We start from the raw sequence: 17,500 nt of genomic DNA, 5'->3' as shown, positions 1-17,500 counted from the left end.
GAGAGAGAGAGAGAGAGAGAAAGAGAGCAAGAGAGAGAGAGAGAGAGAGAGAGAGAGAGAGAGAGAGAGAGAGAGAGAGAGAGCGAGAGAGAGAGAGAGAGAGAGAGAGAGAGAGAGAGCAAGAGAGAGAGAGAGAGAGAGAGAGAGAGAGAGAGAGAGAGAGAGAGAGAGAGAGAGAGAGAGAGAGAGAGAGAGAGAGAGAGAGAGCGAGAGAGAGAGAGAGAGAGAGAGAGAGAGAATGGCAGAATACTTGACCACTGTGACTGACCCAAACTTAAGGAAAGCTTTGACTATGTACAGACTCAGTGAGCATAGCCTTGCTATTGAGAAAGGCCGCCGTAGGCAGACCTGGCTCTCAAGAGAAGACAGGCTATGTGCACACTGCCCACAAAATGAGGTGGAAACTGAGCTGCACTTCCTAACCTCCTGCCAAATGTATGACCATATTAGAGACACATATTTCCCTCAGATTACAGCGATCCACAAAGAATTCGAAAACAAACCCAATTTTGATAAACTCCCTTATCTACTGGGTGAAAAACCACAGTGTGCCATCACAGCTGCAAGATTTGTGATCTGTTGCCACAAGAAAAGGGCAACCAGTGAAGAACAAACACCATTGTAAATACAACCCATATTTATGTTTATTTATTTTCCCATTTGTACTTTAACTATTTGCACATTGTTACAACACTGTATATAGACATAATATGACATATGAAATGTCTTTATTCTTTTGGAACTTCTGAGTGTAATGTTTACTGTTAATATTTATTGTTTATTTCACTTCTGTTACTATCTACTTCACTTGCTTTGGCAACGTTAACATACGTTTCCCATGCCAATAAAGCCCTTAAATTGAAATTGAAATTGAATTGAGAGAGAGAGAGAGAGAGAGAGAGAGGACAGACAGACAGACTGTTAGTGCAGAAAAACAGTAGGACAAAAAAGGGCTGGGTACTCACGACCAGAGAGAGCTTCTTCCCTGTGTGATGACCCCTGTGAACTTGGTCAGCCTCCTGGCGTCCACCTCCAACCACTGCAGAGGGTCGTTCCTCCCAGCACACCAGGCTCCATCATACAGGTCATCATCAAACAGGCCAGCCTAGCAGAGCGTTTATAAAGGGTTTATAAGTAGTTAATAAAACCGTAGTAAATAGTTATAACACATTACAGAGGGTGGTTCCTCCCAGCACACCAGGCCATAGAGGTTCATAGAGGCCAGACAATGACTTCCTTAGACTAAAGGTCAAGGCTTTTCTTCTCTGTGTCTTGTGATGTAAGTGTGGAAGTGACGTGTTAAATCACCCGATGAAGCTTCAGCGTTCTCATGGAGGCAATGAAAAGTCAATGTATTCCATTGAGCCAATTTCAGCCATCACCGGGGTCTGTTTGACAGGTCATTTCAGCCATCACCGGGGTCTGTTTGACAGGTCATTTCAGCCATCACCGGGGTCTGTTTGACAGGTCATTTCAGCCATCACCGGGGTCTGTTTGACAGGTAATTTCAGCCATCACGGGGGTGTGTTTAACAGGTGATTACAAACATTTATGCGGTCGTAACATTAATTGGGAAAAAACGACAGGCACAAGCGAGAGTATAAAAGAGTCGCAGCAGTAAAATGAAAGCAATCAAGTGACAAGTGGATTTATCACCCCTGAAACGCAGGAAATAGATGGCTGAAAAAGAAAGATCCTCAGGTGGGCGGGGCATGTGCGTTGCTATGCATTGGACTGATTCACCAGTTGACATCTGTTTTCTCTGTGTGCCGACCTTCTATTCCTTCTGATTTCAAGAGATTCCTCTCTCTCTCTCTCTCTCTCTCTCTCTCTCTCTCTCTCTCTCTCTCTCTCTCTCTCTCTCTCTCTCTCTCTCTCTCTCTCTCTCTCTCTCTCTCTCTCTCTCTCTCTCTCTCTCTCTCTCTCTCTCTCTCTCTCTCTCTCTCTCTCTCCCTCCCTCCCTCCCTCCCTCCCTCCCTCCCTCCCTCCAGATTGGAGACATTAACCTGCACGATCCCTAATGCAACACACTATGTTACCACACAGCAGTAAACACACAATATCAAAACGTTTGTTTGTCTGGATCTGAGCAGATAGATACTGTATCAAAGTGTGTGGAAGTCATCATGGGTGTACTAGAGATTCTGATCTAAGGACAATACAGAACCCAGGTGATGATGAGGCAAACTGAACTGCACTCCTCCTCTTCATATCCTCAAAGTGGAGCTCGCTCTAACAGGAAATACCTCTTCTACCCAGGTACCAGTTCACTTTAGGTTAGTGCTATCTGGGATCCTTGGGACATTCCTACCCTTAACCCTAACCCTAACCTTAACCATTACTTAAACTTAACCGTTTTTAATTTATAATAATAATATATAATATAAAATATATAAATAATAATTTACAACTTAAATGGGCTGATGTCAGAGTTGGAATGTTCCAAGGATCCTGTTTAGACTTTTCCGTCCACTTTATGAGGTTTGGGGATAATAACTGTAATAATGGAACCCCAGTTTAATGGCAGACATATTCAGGGTTGGGGATAATAATGGAACCCCAGTTTAATGGCAGACATATTCAGGGTTGGGGATAATAATGGAACCCCCAGTTTAATGGCAGACATATTCAGGGTTGGGGATAATAATGGACCCCCAGTTTAATGGCAGACATATTCAAGGTTGGGGATAATAATGGAACCCCAGTTTAATGGCAGACATATTCAAGGTTGGTGATAATAATGGACCCCCAGTTTAATGGCAGACATATTCAAGGTTGGGGATAATAATGGAACCCCAGTTTAATGGCAGACATATTCAGGGTTGGGGATAATAATGGAACCCCAGTTTAATGGCAGACGTATTGCACACTGAAATTGAGTTGTCTCGACCGGTACTACTACGCCCACCCGTGTCGAGTCAAGATATATTTGATTGAAGTTGATATTTTTCAATAACAGGGTTGCCAAAAAGTAGTTGTCAACATCTAGGAAGATTACACTTATAAAAAAGGGTTCCAAAAGGATTATTCGGCTGTCCCCATAGGAGAACCCTTTTGGGTTCCATTTAGAACCCTCTGTGTAAAGGGTTTTACCTGGAACCCAAAGGGTTCTAACTGGAACCAAAAGGGTTGTACCTGGAACCAAAAGGGTTCTACTTGGAACCAAAAGGGTTCTACCTGGAACCAAAAGGGTTCTACCTGGAACCAAAAGGGTTCTACCTGGAACCCGCTTATGTTCTAGATAGCTCCTTTCTTTGTAAGAGTTCATGATCATCTTTTAAAAATCCTGCTTGAAATCTTGATGCTGTTTTGCCCTTTTCTGATCCTCTAGGTCTTCCTGCTGCTGACTGTACCAGGTACAGTCAAGGAACCAAGTCATTCAAAAGAGGCAGAACATTAAAATAACTAACTCAAGGTAGGTCAACCAACAGCCCACCTGCATTTGGTTCCCATGACCTTTAACTGTTCACTTTATGAAATGTCTAGTGTGCCTTGATCTCTGTGGGAGTTGAACCAACGTGACTTAAACATCTACATATATCCATATGTGATCTCTGTGGGAGTTGAACCAACGTGACTTAAACATCTACATATATCCATATGTGATCTCTGTGGGAGTTGAACCAACGTGACTTAAACATGTAAATATATCCATATGTGATCTCTGTGGGAGTTGAACCAACGACCTTGGCCACACAGTACAACAAACCTCTATTCTTTACAAACTTCTCTATCCTTGACACACACATCTCTATTCCTGAGCCACCTGTACGTGGAGTCGTCCTCTGTGAGCTCCCGGGCCATAGAATGTCATCGTGGATGTGTGTGATGTGAGCTACCTGTACGTGGAGTCGTCCTCTGTGTGCTCCCAAGGCCATAGCATGTCATCGTGGATGTGTGTGATGTGAGCTACCTGTACGTGGAGTCGTCCTCTGTGTGCTCCCAAGGCCATAGCATGTCATCGTGGATGTGTGTGTGTGTGTGTGTGATGTGAGCTCATGTGAGCGCGTGTGCGTATGTGACCTACCTGTATGTTGAGTCGTCCTCTGTGTGCTCCCAAGGCCATAGCATGTCATTGTGGATGTGTGTGTGTGTGTGTGTGTGTGTGTATATGACCTACCTGTATGTTGAGTCGTCCTCTGTGTGCTCCCAGCCCATAACGTCTCATCGTGGAGGCATGGAGCTGAAAGTCGTCTATCTTCAGGGTCTCCAGTCCCATGGGAGGGCATTCTGAAGGAACAAAACCACATGGTTAGTTCTCTGAAACCATTAGCAGGGCTAACCGATAAACAGAGGCCATTAGCAGGGCTAACCCGATAAACAGAGGCCATTAGCAGGGCTAACCGATAAACAGAGGTGGAGGATGAGACTGCTAAGATGCTGGATTGAGATCCACACCAATCAACACACACACAAACACACGCACACACACACACACACACACACACACACACACACACTGTTCACCCACGACTGCATGTCAAAACACGACTCCATCATCAAGTTTGTTGACAACCCGACAGTGGTAGGCCTGATTAGCGACGACAATGAGACAGCCTACAGGGAGGAGGTCAGAGACCTGGCAGCGTGGTGTCTGGACAACAATCTCTCCCTCAACGTCAGCAAGACCAAGAAGATGATCGTGGCCTACAGAGCTTCAAGTTCCTCGGCGTGCACATCAGCGAGGACCTGACATTGACCCATCACACCGACATTGTGGTGAAGGGGCAACAGCGCCTCTTCTCCCTTAGGCGACTGAAGAAATTTGGCATGGCCCCTCAGATCCTCAAGAACTTCTATAGATGCACCATTGAGAGCATCTTGTCTGGCTGCGTCACCGCCTGGTACGGCAACTGCACCGCTCTCAACGGATGGCCCAGTGCATCACTGGGGGTGAGCTCCCAGCCCCACAGGACATTTAATCCAGGCGTCTCAGGAAGGCCCAGAAGATCGTCAAGGACTCAAGTCACCCGAGCACCGGACTGTTCACTCTGTTAACATCTGGCAAACGGTATCGGAGTATCGGGTCTTGGACCAACAGGCTCCGAGACAGCTTCTACAACCAGGCCATCAGACTGCTGAACAGATAAGCCTACCTGTCTACCTGCTCAGACCTGCTATTCATCTGCACCTTATAGACTATTCACATTGACTCACCACACACACACACACACACACACACACAGTCTTCGCTGCTGTACTATTTACAGTATATACTATTTATTACACTGCTCTACCAAGACACCATTCACTTTACTACTTGTAAATAAAAGTATTGACACATTCATAATGTATACTCTATATTATATTGTCTACATATTCTAAATATTTTAGATATTCTAACATATTCTATATATTCTACAGATTCTATATATTCTATATATTCTATATATTCTCCATATTCTATATATTCTCCATATTCTATATATTCTATATATTCTACATATTCTATAGATTCTATATATTCTACATATTCCATATATTCTACATATTCTATATATTCTACAGATTCTATATATTCTATATATTCTCCATGTTCTACATATTCTATATATTCTATAGATTCTATATATTCTATATATTCTCCATATTCTCCATATTCTATATATTCTACATATTCTACATGTTCTATAGATTCTATATATTCTACATATTCCAAATATTCTACATATTCTAAAGATTCTATAGATTCTACATGTTCTACATATTCTATATATTCTACATATATTACATATTCTACATATTCTATAGATTCTACACTTTCTATATATTCTACATATTCTACATGTTCTACATGTTCTATACATTCTATAGATTCTACATATTCTACATATTCTATATATTCTCCATATTCTCCATATTCTATATTTACATTTACATTTACATTTACGTCATTTAGCAGACGCTCTTATCCAGAGCGACTTACAAATTGGTGCATTCACCCTATAACCAGGGATAATTATTTATTTTTTTAAGAGGGGGGTAGAAGGATTACTTTATCCTATCCCAGGTATTCCTTAAAGAGGTGGGGTTTCAAATGTCTCCGGAAGGTGGTGAGTGACTCCGCTGTCCTGGCGTCGTGAGGGAGCTTGTTCCACCATTGGGGTGCCAGAGCAGTGAACAGTTTTGACTGGGCTGAGCGGGAACTATGCTTCCGCAGAGGAAGGGAGCCAGCAGGCCAGAGGTGGATGAACGCAATGCCCTCGTTTGGGTGTAGGGACTGATCAGAGCCTGAAGGTACGGAGGTGCCGTTCCCCTCACAGCTCCATAGGCAAGCACCATGGTCTTGTAACAGATGCGAGCTTCAACTGGAAGCCAGTGGAGTGTGCGGAGGAGCGGGGTGACGTGAGAGAACTTGGGAAGGTTGAACACCAGACGGGCTGCGGCATTCTGGATGAGTTGTAGGGGTTTAATGGCACAGGCAGGGAGCCCAGCCAACAGCGAGTTGCAGTAATCCAGACGGGAGATGACAAGTGCCTGGATTAGGACCTGTGCCGCTTCCTGTGTAAGGCAGGGTCGTACTCTCTGAATGTTGTAGAGCATGAACCTGCAGGATCGGGTCACCGCCTTGATGTTAGCGGAGAACGACAGGGTATTGTCCAGGGTCACGCCAAGGCTCTTCGCACTCTGGGAGGAGGACACAACGGAGTTGTCAACCGTGATGGCGAGATCATGGAACGGGCAGTCCTTCCCGGGAGGAAGAGCAGCTCCGTCTTGCCAAGGTTCAGCTTGAGGTGGTGATCCGTCATCCATACTGATATGTCTGCCAGACATGCAGAGATGGGATTCGCCACCTGGTTATCAGAAGTGGGAAAGGAGAAGATTAGTTGTGTATCGTCAGCGTAGCAATGATAGGAGAGGCCATGTGAGGATATGACAGAGCCAAGTGACTTGGTGTATAGCGAGAATAGGAGAGGGCCTAGAACTGAGCCCTGGTGGTGAGAGCACGTGGTGCGGAGACAGCTTCTCGCCACGCCACTTGGTAGGAGCGACCGGTCAGGTAGGACGCAATCCAAGAGTGAGCCGCGCCGGAGATGCTCAGCTCGGAGAGGGTGGAGAGGAGGATCTGATGGTTCACAGTATCAAAGGCAGCAGACAGGTCTAGAAGGACAAGAGCAGAGGAGAGAGAGTTAGCTTTAGCTGTGCGGAGAGCCTCCGTGACACAGAGAAGAGCAGTCTCAGTTGAATGACCAGTCCTGAAACCTGACTGGTTAGGATCAAGAAGGTCATTCTGAGAGAGATAGCAAGAGAGTTGGCTAAAGACGGCACGCTCAATAGTTTTGGAAAGAAAAGAAAGAAGGGATACTGGTCTGTAGTTGTTGACATCAGAGGGATCGAGTGTTGGTTTTTTGAGAAGGGGTTCAACTCTCGCTCTCTTGAAGACGGAAGGGACATAGCCAGCGGTCAAGGATGAGTTGATCAGCGAGGTGAGGTAGGGGAGAAGGTCACCGGAGATGGTCTGGAGAAGAGAGGAGGGGATGGGGTCAAGCGGGCAGGTTGTTGGGCGGCCTGCAGTCACAAGTTGCAAGATTTTATCTGGAGAGAGAGGGGAGAAAGAAGTCAAAGCATAGGGTAGGGCAGTGTGAGCAGGACCAGCAGTGTCATTAGACTTAACAAACGAGGATCGGATGTCGTCAACCTTCTTTTCAAAGTGGTTGACGAAGTCATCCACAGAGAGGGAGGAGGGGGGGTAGAGGCAGATGCTTGGAATTTAGAGTGGTAGAAAGTGGCCTTAGCAGCAGAAACAGATGAAGAAAATGTAGAGAGGAGGGAGTGAAAAGATGCCAGGTCCGCAGGGAGTCTAGTTTTCTTCCATTTCCGCTCAGCTGCCCGGAGCTCTGTTCTGTGAGCTCGCAATGAGTCATCAAGCCACGGAGCTGGAGGGGAGGACTGAGCCGGCCGGGAGGATAGGGGACACAGAGAGTCAAAGGATGCAGAAAGGGAGGAGAGGAGGGTTGAGGAGGCAGAATCAGGAGATTGGAGGGAGAAGGATTGAGCAGAGGGAAGAGATAATAGGATGGAAGAGGAGAGAGTAGTGGGAGAGAGAGAGCGAAGGTTGCGGCGGCGCATTACCATCTGTGTAGGGGCAGAGTGAGTAGTGTAGGAGGAGAGCGAGAGAGAAAAGGATACAAAGTAGTGGTCGGAGACATGGAGGGGAGTTGCAGTGAGATTAGTAGAAGAGCAGCATCTAGTAAAGATGAGGTCAAGCGTATTGCCTGCCTTGTGAGTAGGGGGGGGACGGTGAGAGGGTGAGGTCAAAAGAGGAGAGGAGTGGAAAGAAGGAGGCAGAGAGAAATGAGTCAAATGTAGACGTAGGGAGGTTGAAATCCCCCAAAACTGTGAGGGGTGAGCCATCCTCAGGAAAGGAACTTATCAAGGCGTCAAGCTCATTGATGAACTCTCCAAGGGAACCTGGAGGGCGATAGATGACAAGGATATTAAGCTTAAATGGGCTAGTGACTGTGACAGCATGGAATTGAAATGAGGAGATAGACAGATGGGTTAGGGGAAAAATGGAGAATGTCCACTTGGGAGAGATGAGGATTCCTGTGCCACCACCCCTCTGACCAGATGCTCTCGGGGTATGCGAGAACACATGGTCAGACGAGGAGAGAGCAGTAGGAGTAGCAGTGTTTTCAGTGGTAATCCATGTTTCCGTCAGCGCCATATAATCTACATATTCTACATATTCTACATATTATATATATTCTACATATTCTACATATTCTACATATTCTCCATATTTTCCATATTCTACATATTCTATATATTCTCCATATTCTATATATTCTCCATATTCTACATATTTTATATATTCTACATATTCTATATATTCTCCATATTCTATATATTCTCCATATTCTCCATATTCTCCATATTCTATATATTCTCCATATTCTATATATTCTCCATATTCTCCATATTCTATATATTCTCCATATTCTATATATTCTCCATATTCTCCATATTCTATATATTCTCCATATTCTCCATATTCTATATATTCTCCCTATTCTATATATTCTCCATATTCTCCATATTCTATATATTCTACATATTCTATCAATGGCGGCTGCTGAGGGGAGGATAACAGCTGGAACGGAGCAAATGGAATGGCATCAAACGCTTTGTGGATATGGGCCCGTGATCGTGCTGTTAGGAGGAGAGAGATCACTCCAAACTAAACCACAGCTCTGGGATTTCAAAGCAACTATTCTGTTTGTACATGCAGCATGCCCTGCACATGGTTTCCAATGCCCTGCTGTCTCATGGACAAATGTTTTATATTTGCTCCATCAGTGGAGACTGAGTTGGCTGTCACATATGAACAGTATGACGAGTTGAATTAGAAGCAGATGAGCATTGACTATTGAATTCTTCACTTCCTCAGAAAATGGTATGTGTATCTGTATGGAATGGTGTTTGTTTGTGTATCTGTATGGAATGGTTTTGTTTGTGTATCTGTATGGAATGGTGTTTGTTTGTTTATGGAATTGGTCAAGTCTACATATTTGATCCATAACAGGACACTGAGATACATAAAGTATCTCTCTCTCTCTCTCTCTCTCTCTCTCTCTCTCTCTCTCTCTCTCTCTCTCTCTCTCTCTCTCTCTCTCTCTCTCTCTCTCTCTCTCTCTCTCTACCTACCTGTCTCTCTCTACCTGTCTCTCTCTCTCTACCTACCTGTCTCTCTCTACCTGTCTCTCTCTCTCTCTCTCTCTCTCTCTCTCTCTCTCTCTCTACCTGTCTCTCTCTACCTGTCTCTCTCTCTACCTCTCTCTCTCTCTCAATTCAATTTCAAGTTCAATTTAAGGGCTTTATTGGCATGGGAAACATATGTTAACATTGCCAAAGCAAGTGAGGTAAATAATAAACAATCTCTCTCTCTCTCAAAATCTCTTAGAGTCTAATAGCTAACAAGCTTGCAGCTTACCCACCGGTGGGTCTGACCAATTAGTATGGTATTTACAGTACACAGCAAGGCAGCACCTGTGTTGCCCTTCCTATGACCCAGAGCTGACAAACCAGCATATACCGTAGAAAAGGAAACACAAACATAAAGTGTCTTAATAGGGTGTTGGGCCACCACGAGCCGGAACATTCTGGAACTCTATTGGAGGGATGCAACACCATTCTTCCACGAGAAATTCCAACATTTGGTGTTTTGTTGACGGTGGTTGAAAACGCTGTCTCAGGCGCCGCTCCAGAATCTCCCATACGGTTTTGAGATGTGGTGACTGAGACAGCCATGGCATATGGCTTACATTGTTTTCATGCTCATCAAACCCTTCAGTGACCACTAGTGCCCTGTAGATGGGGGCATTGCTATCCTATGGGAGCAAAGCCATGGTAGCCAAAATAATGGCCTGCCCAGCCTTTTTATACATGACCCTAAGCATGATGGGATGTTAACTGCTTAACTAACTCAGGAACCTCACCTGTGTGGAAGCACCTGCTTTCAATATACTTTGCATCCCTCATTTACTCAAGTGTTTCCTTTATGTTAGCAGTTTCCTGTACATACAGTATCTGTGTCCCAAATGGCACCCTAGTCCCTATATAGTGCACTACTTTTTACCAGAGCCAACCAAAGCCCTATGGACCTGGTTAAATGTACTGCACTACATACACATGTAGGATCTTAATTTGAGCCAGTTTGCTACAGCAGGAAAATAATCCTGCAGCAACAGGAAATGGGAATTATTATGTGGATTATAAATAATGGATCTTTTTTCTAAGTGTTGATACATTTTTCACAAGGGAAAATCAAGTCTGAAATTACAAACTTCAGAAGCCTTTTTCAGATCCTACATCTGTAGGGAACAGGGTGCCGTTTGGGACGTGGCGATACAACACAGTACCTAGACCCAGCGGCGTTTGGGACGTGGCCATACAACACAGTACCTAGACCCAGCGGCGTTTGGGACGTGGCCCATGCAACACAGTACCTAGACCCAGCGGCGTTTGGGACGTGGCCATACAACACAGTACCTAGACCCAGCGGCGTTTGGGACGTGGCCATACAACACAGTACCTAGACCCAGCGGCGTTTGGGACGTGGCCATACAACACAGTACCTAGACCCAGCGGCGTTTGGGACGTGGCCATACAACACAGTACCTAGACCCAGCGGCGTTTGGGACGTGGCCATACAACACAGTACCTAGACCCAGCGGCGTTTGGGACGTGGCCATACAACACAGTACCTAGACCCAGCGGCGTTTGGGACGTGGCCATACAACACAGTACCTAGACCCAGCGGCGTTTGGGACGTGGCCATACAACACAGTACCTAGACCCAGCGGCGTTTGGGACGTGGCCATACAACACAGTACCTAGACCCAGCGGCGTTTGGGACGTGGCCATACAACACAGTACCTAGACCCAGCGGCGTTTGGGACGTGGCCATACAACACAGTACCTAGACCCAGCAGCGTTTGGGACGTGGCCATACAACACAGTACCTAGACCCAGCGGCGTTTGGGACGTGGCCATGCAACACAGTACCTAGACCCAGCGGCGTTTGGGACGTGGCGATACAACACAGTACCTAGACCCAGCGGCGTTTGGGACGTGGCCATACAACACAGTACCTAGACCCAGCGGCGTTTGGGACGTGGCCATTCAACACAGTACCTAGACCCAGCGGCGTTTGGGACGTGGCCATACAACACAGTACCTAGACCCAGCGGCGTTTGGGACGTGGCCATACAACACAGTACCTAGACCCAGCGGCGTTTGGGACGTGGCCATACAACACAGTACCTAGACCCAGCGGCGTTTGGGACGTGGCCATGCAACACAGTACCTAGACCCAGCGGCGTTTGGGACGTGGCCATACAACACAGTACCTAGACCCAGCGGCGTTTGGGACGTGGCCATACAACACAGTACCTAGACCCAGCGGCGTTTGGGACGTGGCCATTCAACACAGTACCTAGACCCAGCGGCGTTTGGGACGTGGCCCATACAACACAGTACCTAGACCCAGCGGCGTTTGGGACGTGGCCATGCAACACAGTACCTAGACCCAGCGGCGTTTGGGACGTGGCCATACAACACAGTACCTAGACCCAGCGGCGTTTGGGACGTGGCCATACAACACAGTACCTAGACCCAGCGGCGTTTGGGACGTGGCCATACAACACAGTACCTAGACCCAGCGGCGTTTGGGACGTGGCCATTCAACACAGTACCTAGACCCAGCGGCGTTTGGGACGTGGCCATTCAACACAGTACCTAGACCCAGCGGCGTTTGGGACGTGGCCATTCAACACAGTACCTAGACCCAGCGGCGTTTGGGACGTGGCCATACAACACAGTACCTAGACCCAGCGGCGTTTGGGACGTGGCCATACAACACAGTACCTAGACCCAGCGGCGTTTGGGACGTGGCCATACAACACAGTACCTAGACCCAGCGGCGTTTGGGACGTGGCCATACAACACAGTACCTAGACCCAGCGGCGTTTGGGACGTGGCCATTCAACACAGTACCTAGACCCAGCGGCGTTTGGGGACGTGGCCATACAACACAGTACCTAGACCCAGCGGCGTTTGGGACGTGGCCATGCAACACAGTACCTAGACCCAGCGGCGTTTGGGACGTGGCCATACAACACAGTACCTAGACCCAGCGGCGTTTGGGACGTGGTGATACAACACAGTACCTAGACCCAGCGGCGTTTGGGACGTGGCCATGCAACACAGTACCTAGACCCAGCGGCGTTTGGGACGTGGCCATACAACACAGTACCTAGACCCAGCGGCGTTTGGGACGTGGCCATTCAACACAGTACCTAGACCCAGCGGCGTTTGTTCAGCGCGGCATCAGAACTCATTAGGGTCAACCTGAGCTCTCACAGCAGGCTTAACGTCCACTAAAAACAAGCAGAGAGAGAGAGAGAGAGAGAGAGAGAGAGAGAGAGAGAGAGAGAGAGAGAGAGAGAGAGAGAGAGAGAGAGAGAGAGAGAGAGAGAGAGAGAGAGAGAGAGAGAGAGAGAGAGAGAGAGAGACAGAGAGAGAGAGAGAGAGAGAGAGAGAGAGAGAGACAGAGAGAGACAGAGAGAGACAGAGAGAGAGAGAGAGAGAGAGAGAGAGAGAGAGAGGTTGCATTCCAAATGGCACCCTATTCCCTATATAGTGCACTACTTTTGACCAAATATCTATTCCTTATGGGCTCTGGTAAAAAGTAGTGCACTATATAGGGAATAGGGTGCCATTTTGTGACACAACCAGAGCACAAGCTAACAGGAAAAACAAACTGTGCAAAACAGAGCACATGCCATCCTGTCGAGCATGCATGAATCATTATGAACATTGTTGCCTCCCAAATGATACCCTATCCCCTACATATTCCCTATAGGGCCCTGGTTAAAAGTAGTGCACTGTGTAGGGAATAGGGTGGCATTTGGGAGGCAATCCAGGTGTATGAAGGAGTACTCAGAGTACTGCAGTGCAGAGCTATTCAGGAACACAACACAGCAACCCAGCAAACCAGGGACATTCCCAGAACATTAGCTAAGATTCCAATTAAGTTCTAGTTAGGGTTTTCACTAACATTAAGATGATAACATCCCATAAACATTACAAGAATGCTTTTATGTTTTAATTTAAATATCCTTGGAATGTTCTCCTAACATGCACTAAAATGTTGTACACAACAGAACACTCCCCAAACGTTCTCATTAGGTTTCCAGGTAATTTAATAACACAATGTACCAGTAATGTTTTCCCAGCAAACCAAAATTGGTATCTGTGAAAGTTCCCAGAACATTCTTAAGGTTGCGGCAAAAACTGTCCAGTTGTACTGATGATTATACAATGTTTGTATAAAACATTCGCCTGATGTTGCAAGTACGTTCCCAGAACACATTTTGTCTGTTCTTTAAAGGTTCCCAGAATGTTTCATTGGGTTGTGGGAACAGTTTGGTTGGAACATTGTGGGGACATCACAAAAGATTTGTTCCCAAAACACAAAAACTGTCTAGTTGTGCGGATGATTCTACAATGTTCCTTTTAGGCTGCAAAAACATTCCCCTGATGTTACAGAAACATTCCCAGAACACATTTAGTTTGTTCTTTAAAGGTTCCCAAAACATTTAATTAGGTCGTGGGAACAGTGTGGATACATTACAAGAGATAGGTTCCCAAAAAACAAAATATGCTCAGTTGTGATGACATTCATACAATGTTTAAGTTAGTTTTCACAGGACATTCCCTTATTGTTGCAAGAATATTCTTGTGATATTCACAAAGGTTGCATAGAACATTCCTTAAGGTTGCATAATGTTCCATATTTCCAAATAAGTCCGTTTTAATGGCGTTCATAAGTTCAACATAATATTCCAGTGATGTTCACGTAAAATACATTTGACCTTGTCTTGGAAGTCCTCAGAACATTTAGAACATGTTCTATTTAAGCTTTACCTAACCAGAACATTCTAATGTGCAGCTCCTTAAAGAGGATTGGATCGCGCCCCCATTATGTTTCTCTCTACGGATTTAATGGCCATTCACGTTTGAGAACTGCATTGTGGGCCCACCACGAGGTAATAAAGACACACAGCATTTAGTCATACAACCACTACCCTTAACGTGTTGATAAACTGCACATTCATTCATTTCACATTTGAACAGAATTTAATCATACACACAAACCTATTTTGTTCATTTAATATGTGGACAAGCTGCACGTATGGGTTTGACCCTACTACGTTTGGTTCCCAAGCCAGGTCTTCTATCCTCTGCAACACCAGGGAAGCTCTCTTACGGCTTATTTTTTCAGTATGGTCGCCATGGCAGTATGGTCGCCACGGCAGTATGGTCGCCACGGCAGTATGGTCCCCACGGCAGTATGGTCACCACGGCAGCATGGTCGCCATCGCAGTATGGTTGCCACGGCAGTATGGTCGCCACGGTAGTATGGTCGCCACGGCAGTATGGTCGCCACGGCAGTATGGTCGCCATGGCAGTATGGTCAATCAGGAATTCCATGCTTCCTTTTTTAGCCTTCTTAGACATAACTAACCAAGGGAAATACTGGTAACTGGGTTATTCACCATCACTTCACCCATCCTCTTTATATGCTGGGTACTTCTGGGCCCATAATTACAAGCTATCCAAGACTATGAGTGCTGATCTAGGAAAACTTTTGCTTTTCAGATCATGAAAAACAAGACAAGGGGGCCATATCAAGCGTATCAAAAATAGGAATTATATTGGGTGCGTTTAAAAAAAAAAGTACATTTTTACACAATGTTTTAATTTTACAAGTTAAGTTTAAATTCGGTATTTCTGACTGGATTTATAAATCTAGATGAAATAAAGACTTGTTCTCTTTTAGGAGAGTGTATCTGAGCCTCAACTTCAGTAACATGGTTAAAGAATGTGTGGGATTGAACCTGCAATCTTTCAATCTGCAACCAGATCATTAACCTTTTGCGCCATCAGGGAATAGCTGTGGGTTTACAGGTTTTTTTTTCTGTCTAATATGGTCAATCAGGACACGGCACTCAACGTCTGAGTTATTGAAATGTCCCCATCCTCTTCATGTGTTGTTCCTGTGGTTTAGGATTGTGCTCTTTGCTATTGAACTTTTTTTGTTGACAATTTTAATTAAAAACAATCAAAGTAAGGTACTTAATATTTAGTCAGAAATTATTTGATATTGAGATTTTAAAAAACGGCTGCACTGGACCTTTTAAATCAAATCAAATTCCCATAGAAAGTCTAAAGAGCGGTAGATATGTTCTATGTGCACTTTGCTTCCTGGACATTTAGTTTTTGCGTCTTTTACTTTCAGTTTAGTACACCAGTTTCAAACAGCTGAAAATACAATATTTGGGGGTTATTGAAAGGATATTTCACAGCGGTTTAGATGTTTCTCTACACCACGTGTCAAACTCATTCCACGGAGGACCGACAATACTGGTAACTGGGTTAATCACCATCACTTCACCCATCCTCTTTATACGCTGGGTACTTCTGGGCCCATAATTACAAGCTATCCAAGACTATGAGTGCTAACCCCCGGACGACGCTGGGCCCAATTGTGCGCCGCCTCATGGGTCTCCCGGTCACGGCCGGCGGTGACACAGCCTGGGATTGAACCCGGGGCTGTAGTGATGCCTCAAGCACTGCGGTGCAGAGGGCAACAACATCATTTAGTTTTTGCGTCTTTTACTTTCAGTTTAGTACACCAGTTTCAAACAGCTGAAAATACAATATTTTGGGGTTATTGAAAGGATATTTCACAACGGTTTAGATGTTTCTCTACACCACGTGTCAAACTCATTCCACGGAGGACCGACAATACTGGTAACTGGGTTATTCACCCTCACTTCACCCATCCTCTTTATACGCTGGGTACTTCTGGGCCCATATTTACAAGGTATCCAAGACTATGAGTGCTAACCCCCGGACGACGCTGGGCCAATTGTGCGCCGCCTCATGGGACTCCCGGTCACGGCCGGCGGTGACACAGCCTGGTATTGAACCCGGGGCTGTAGTGACGCCTCAAGCACTGTGATGCAGAGGGCAACAACATCTCTGAGACATCTGCGTTTCTGTGGAAAATGTTACAACAGAGTGGAATAAGTAAGTAAATGAGTTGTTGTAACCTCTCCCAGCTGAGGACAACACTAAGAGCAGTTCCCAGACTGCCCACAGACTCCAAACCGCGGCATCAGAACGTATCAGGGTCAACTTGAGCCCTCACAGCCTCTCACAGCAGACTTAACAACCAACGCTAACAGGTGAAACAAGCAGAGAGAGAGAAGCAGTGAACTACTTTTGACCAGAGCCCTATGACATACACATGCGCACAAGTACGCACACATGAACGCACTGACACACACACACCACACACACACACACCACACACACACACACACACACACTCTGCACTGCTGAATCACTCTACTCTACCAGCATGCATTGCCAGACAGACAGCTGCACATCAAAGGCATGTTTATAAGCATCAATAAAGTTTTGGAATTCAATTGTGCTTGACAATGATCCAACAAAATGATTTCAGGCTGCTCTTCTTTTGGAGGCTTACAACAGATATCAGCTCTTTGGGAAACATCTTGATTAAAACATTAATAGTATTATCACTGGTGAGCATTCTGAAGCCTAAAGAAATGATCAACCAATCATAGCATTACCACTGGTGAGCATTCTGAAGGCCAAAGAAATGATCAACCAATCATAGTATTATCACTGGTGAGCATTCTGAAGGCTAAAGAAATGATCAACCAATCGTAGTATTATCACTGGTGAGCATTCTGAAGGCTAAAGAAATGATCAAACAATCCAACAAACTAAATCCCTGCTGCAATTGAATACTGAATGTAATAGTTTCCCTGTTGTTTCCTTGGTTCTTCCTCCACTATATCTCCATGAGTTATGGACACAGAACAATACCTGGAAAAACCCTTCAACGCATTCAGTTGATTATCTGTGAATGTCTTAACCGATGTGATTCAGTTTCAACGCA

At 45.5% G+C, this 17,500-nt stretch overlaps 1 protein-coding gene across 1 annotated transcript in view; it reads right to left on the bottom strand.

Moving 5' to 3' along the window:
• The window catches only part of LOC123488007 (inactive carboxypeptidase-like protein X2), a gene marked incomplete at its 3' end in the record, with an annotated part of 39,189 nt that overhangs the window by 10,779 nt on the left and 10,910 nt on the right, over positions 1-17,500 (bottom strand). The window contains exons 2-3 of the mRNA XM_045219038.1: positions 4,121-4,230; positions 966-1,105 (exon numbers count right to left, since the gene is read on the bottom strand). Of these exons, the coding sequence (XP_045074973.1) occupies positions 966-1,105; positions 4,121-4,230 (250 nt within the window). The remainder of the gene's footprint in view (positions 1-965; positions 1,106-4,120; positions 4,231-17,500) is intronic.

This window comes from Coregonus clupeaformis, unplaced genomic scaffold (assembly GCF_020615455.1).
Source record: "Coregonus clupeaformis isolate EN_2021a unplaced genomic scaffold, ASM2061545v1 scaf2003, whole genome shotgun sequence".
In the NCBI taxonomy this organism is placed as follows: domain Eukaryota; kingdom Metazoa; phylum Chordata; class Actinopteri; order Salmoniformes; family Salmonidae; genus Coregonus; species Coregonus clupeaformis.
Note: the sequence above shows the minus strand (reverse complement) of the source record. Positions and strands in the feature narration are given on the sequence as shown.